This window comes from Gossypium hirsutum, chromosome A12 (genome assembly GCF_007990345.1).
Source record: "Gossypium hirsutum isolate 1008001.06 chromosome A12, Gossypium_hirsutum_v2.1, whole genome shotgun sequence".
In the NCBI taxonomy this organism is placed as follows: Eukaryota; Viridiplantae; Streptophyta; class Magnoliopsida; order Malvales; family Malvaceae; genus Gossypium; species Gossypium hirsutum.
Window position 1 is genome coordinate 26,130,636 of NC_053435.1, and position 5,723 is coordinate 26,136,358.

The window sequence follows — 5,723 nt, forward strand, 5'->3', positions numbered from 1 at the left end:
AAAAATACTTTTTAATAATAATATTCCTTATTTATTTTTAAAAATAGTTTATGAAAATATTACATGGCACAATTTGATTGATGACTAGTAATTTTTCAATGCTGATTAAAAATAGAACTAAAAATGAGCAATATTTTAAGTATCCAAATGAGAAAAAAATATATCGGAATGAAAGATGAATTGTGGATTAAACCATTAAAAAATAAGAAATTGTATTCTTTTATTGAACAAATTATAGTTGTTAGAATCAGATTTAATCAACTAATTAAATAAAAAAATTGATAGTTTAACCAGTGAAATAAAATAAAAAATAGTTAAAACAATTTTGAATCGATAAAAGTTGAAAATTGAAAAAAATGGTTAAGATCATAAAAAATACTAGATATTATATTTTATATTTCTATTTTGACTTTTAATAAATTTTTTATTTTTTATTATTATGTTTTGATTCATTTTGATTTTGTATATACATAATTTTTTTTCAAAATTATATGTTTTTAATATTATTTTTAAAAATATATAATTATTATTTTATTTTTTAAAAATATGATTACATCAATTAAATCAAAAATTGAAAGTCAATTTCGTCTCCTATTTCATCCTTACAACACTGTCATGGATTAGAATTCAAAGAGTTACATGTATTTGTATACAAATTATTAAAAAACAAAATGTAAAAGAGAAGACAAAAATGAAATATATTTATCATTGATAACATTTAAAAAAAAAACTTGTGGCCATTGAGGGTTTAGCTTCATAGCAAGGTTAATGCCTTAAAATTTTAAAATTTTATTATCGAGTCTCATTTTATATAAATCATGTGTAAGTTTTTAATTTATATTTATTTAATTTATGTTCTCGTATTTCATTCCCGTATAGATTTATTTTAGTCTAAATTTAAATATATTATGGTTATTAGTCTGGATCATACTTTACAATGATTAATTCTAGTTATGATTATTCGAATTTATGGTTATTAGTCTAAATTTAAATATATTATGGTTATTAGTCTGGATCATACCTTACATTAATTTAAAATATTATTATATTTGAATTTAATGTAATTTATAATTTAATTTAATATTAATTTAATTTTTTTATAATTAATTAGATTTTTATTATTTTCAATTAAAAATTATTGATTGTAAAGATTAAAGATAAAATAATAAATAGAAGAATAAGTAATTAATAAATGATAAAATTCTCATTTTATTTAAAATTTATTTAATAAATAGAACTCAAAAGATAAATGAGTATTTTTCAAATGTTAGGGTAAGTGATTTTTTTATCAAAATTTTCTATAATTATTATTAGGTTTAAATGTCAAAAGATCTCTAAAATAATTTTAAAAAAGTCATTAAGCATTTAATTTAAAACTTTTAATTGAATGTTGGAAACTGAAATATAATTTATTATTAAAGTCTTTAATGATCCGGTAAGTGTTGACGTAATAATTAACGCGAAAAATAAAATAAAATGATAGTTAATGTGACAATTGATGTAAAAGAATAGTAACGTAAAGAGTTTAATTAATTATTTAAGATTAAAAATTATTAAAATATTATAAAAAAATTTAGAAATCATAAAATTATAAATATTATTATACTATGAAAGATATAAAATTTTAAGTTTTTAAGAAAAAAATTTAGAAAAATAAAAAAATATAGAAAATTATAAAATTTATTAAATATTATTATACTATGAAAAGATACGAAAGATTAAAAATGCTATAAAACTTTTAGAAAAATTATTAAAAACATAAAAAAACTATAAAAATTATAATTTTTAAAAATGATTAAAATTATAATAAATAAAAAAATTAAAAAATTAAAAAATAATTAAAATTAATTAAAAATATTAAATATTATAAAAATTATAAAAGGGAAATTTTTGTTATTTTAAGGTTTGGAGTTTTTGTTTTTGGTAATAAGGAAATGTGTAGCTTGAAGTATGATAGTGATTGGATTTGTATAGGAGTCCAATAACAAGTTTGAATGAAAATGAATTTATGATTCGTTAGGTTATTAGTGTGATAACATGAGAAAAAATTATTTATTACAAATGTATTATAATAGTAAAACATAAAATAAAGAATAAATTGTACAAATTAAAAGTTAAAACTAGAAAGACGAGTGAAAATTTTTCCTCCTCTCTACAAAAAAAAAATCATGAGAGTGACTAAATATTACTAATTGAGTTAGTTTACTACTTACTCATATACTAGAACATATGTAAAAAATACTACTACTATAAAACCTAATATTAGTGCTTGATGGTTAAGATGAGTAACGAGGGAGGTGATATGAAACAAGTTAATATTAATGGAATGATGTATGGATAATGTGTGAGGAAAAACAAAATTGATTAATAATTTTTATTAAAAAGTTTTAAATTTAAAAATTATTAAAATATTATAAAAATGATAAAAAATAGAAAAATTATATAAATTATTAAATATTATAAAAAATTAAAAGTACTACTAATTTTTTTTATATTTTTATAAATTTTATCATTTTAGTATTGTTATATAGTTTTTAATTTGTTTATAAATTTTAAAAATTAATTAAATCATCATAAAATAATTTAAAAAATTAACGAACTTTTACATTTTCCCACCTAAAACACAATGTTAACTATCGTATCATTCTTAATAAAAAAAAACTATCGTATCATTATTTTCCTATATCAAGTGTCATTTCATCACTTAACAGATACGTGAAGGACTTTGACGAAAAATTAAATTTGAATAATCTAATTGATAGATTAGAATTAGAGTTAATTAGAGATGACTATAGGTAGGGTCGGATTCAATTAAAATCTTTAGCTCGTTTGTTAGGATTGTATCCGGCTCAAAAAATAGGTTTAAAAATTTGTCCAAGTCTAGTTTAGATAAAGATACTAAAATTCGAGTCCGGTCTCATTCACCAGTATTAATTTTTTTATTTATTTTTTAAAAAATATATAATATATCTAAAATACTAAAAATATTAAAATAAATATTTTCTAACAACTTGAAAATAAATTTAAAAAATATGTATACTTAAATAACACTAAGATAGGGGCAATTTAACAAGCAAATGCCTCTAAAATAGTAATAAAATTAACAATAAAATAAGAGTTATATAATATCCAAATAATAATAACAAAATAGTAACAACATAATAATAAAATTGTAATAAAATGATTAAAATGATGAGAACACAACAAAAAAATATCAACAAAAGGGTAAAAAACAGCAAAAAGAAAAATGGGCTCGAGCAAAAATGACTTTACCTGAGATCCAATTCATTTTCTAAATGGGTGTTATTTTTTTATCCAAGCCTATTTTTTATATTTATATTTTAATCTAAATTTTCTTATTTTTTGAATAGACCTTCGAGTTGGGTCATCTCGGCTGGACAGATATAAAGTTAACATATTGCAAGAAATTTAATTGATTTTTTTATTATTTTAAAAATTTTTAACTTGTAAACCCTATTGTTATTATGAAAAGGAAGTAAAGAAAATGGAATTTTTTTTTTTTTGAATATGGTAAAAACATAGAAGAGGATAAAAAGGGTCAAAGTTACATTTCACTTCATCTCTCTTTTGTCTTTCTAACTACATCTCTCTTTTGTTTTTGTTTTTATTTTTTAATTGTTTTCTCTTCATCTTCCTCTTACAGTCTTACTTACAGATGAAAGAGTGACAAATGAGATTGAGATTTGTTGTGTTTTTTATGGTATTATTATTATAATGAAAGGAGAATTTCTTTTTCTCTTCTTTGAAAGCTATGGCTCTGCAAGCAGAAGGGACTCAGCAGATTCAAAGCCCTCCATTGATGAATCTTGATGGCCTGTTATGTGAAGAAGAAGATTTAGGAGTTTATAGTTTTGAAGAAAATGGAAGTGAAATTCCTGCTGAAAAGGAGAATTTTGTACCTTTATTTCTTAACGAACATGATTTGTTCTGGGAAGACGATGAGTTAATCTCTTTAATGTCTAAAGAGAAACAAACCCATCAGGGTTACGTTGATTTTTGTCCAGATGAGTCTTTAGTTTTAGCTCGTAAAGAAGCTTTGGATTGGGTTTTCAAGGTTAAGGCACACTATGGGTTCAATGCCTTGACCATGGTTCTTGCTGTTAATTACTTTGATAGGTTCATTTTAAGCTTTAAATTCCAAGAAGACAAGCCATGGATGGCACAATTAACCATCGTGGCTTGTTTATCTTTGGCTACCAAGGTTGAGGAAACTCAAGTGCCACTTCTTTTAGACCTCCAAGTATGTGTCTAATGCAAACAACATTGTAGTCCAAGTTGTGTTTCTGAACTTGTTATCGACTTATTAAAGTTGGGTTTTAGTGATTTATTTATTTTTCTTTAGGTGGAGGAAGCAAGGTATGTGTTTGATTCAAAGACCATACAAAGAATGGAGCTTTTGGTGTTGTCAACCCTGCAATGGAGGATGAATCCTGTGACACCAATATCTTTCTTTGATCATATTACAAGGAGGCTTGGGCTGAGGACCCATTTGCATTGGGATTTCCTTCGTAGGTGTGAGCATTTGCTTCTCTTCCTCATAACTGGTGAGTGAGTAATCAAAACAGCTTTTGTTTCCATTGCTAATAAAAAAGCTCAGGTTCCTTGTAATAAGAAGGAAATGTGCATATTTGTTTTTTGGCCATTTATTTGAGTTCTAATCTTAGGTTTCCAATCCAATTTTGATCCAGATTCAAGGTTCGTGACTTACACTCCTTCTATCTTAGCTGCTGCAACAATGCTGCATGTTATAAAAGAGGTTGAACCATGCCATTATCCTGAATATCAGAAACAGCTTATTGCTGTACTCAAGGCATGTGAGGTCTGTACACGATTACTTGGGGGATAACTATTCTAAAATGATATTAGTTTACTTAAGACTACGATTGACTTGATTGTCCATTAGTTAATTCAGATTTTGTTTCAATAGGATAAAGTAAATGCCTGTTACAAGCTCATCTCAGAGTTATTGGAAAGCCAGTACAAAGGAAACCAAGGCCACAAAAGGAAGTATAAATCAATACCAAGCAGCCCTAATGGTGTCATTGATGCATCATTTGGCTGTGATAGCTCAGATGATTCGTGGGCTGTGACATCTTCGGTCTCATCGTCACCCCAGCCACTGTTCAAAAGGAGCAGAGCTCAAGACCAGCAGATGCGGCTACCTTCACTAAACCGTATGTTTGTGGATGTGCTTAGTAGCCCTCGTTAATCTTTCTTTGTCATAATAACTAGTACTGTTAAACATGTTATTAGATTTTCCTCATCTGCAAATCAGTAGTAATTTTTCTTTAATGTGCAATTGATGTGTTTCATAACCTATTTGTAGCCTTTTATGGCCAAATTTTCTAACATGGATCAGAGATGTACTAATATCTGCTAAATTCCATTTTGATTCATCTTTGGAGGTCAGTTGGGAGTCTGTCTATGGTTGCCTCGATATGCTATGGTTTCTGATTCTTCTAATGTATAGCTGTGAAAGAACATATGTTTATCTGCATGCATCTACATTATTTTTAGTAATTTATCTCAGAATTTAGGTGAAAGTAGAACAAAGATCAAGTTAGGCAACCCAAGTCAACCTGCTTTGTAACTTTTGTGCTCTCCCGGGGTAGATAGATGAATGACTGTTTTATAAAAACGAGATAGAGGAAAAAGAAATAATGATCAATTGGAAATTTGGGATCTGGGATTTTGGTCCCCCT

At 25.4% G+C, this 5,723-nt stretch overlaps 1 protein-coding gene across 1 annotated transcript; it reads left to right on the top strand.

Moving 5' to 3' along the window:
- Nucleotides 1–3,439: 3,439 nt before the first annotated feature.
- LOC107932943 (cyclin-D3-3) lies at nucleotides 3,440–5,430 on the top strand. The gene is made up of 4 exons (XM_016865073.2): nucleotides 3,440–4,261; nucleotides 4,364–4,565; nucleotides 4,710–4,840; nucleotides 4,949–5,430. Exons 1-4 carry the CDS (start codon nucleotides 3,773–3,775, stop codon nucleotides 5,228–5,230), a joined length of 1,104 nt encoding a protein of 367 aa, XP_016720562.2. The 5' UTR covers nucleotides 3,440–3,772; the 3' UTR covers nucleotides 5,231–5,430.
- Nucleotides 5,431–5,723: the final 293 nt, after the last annotated feature.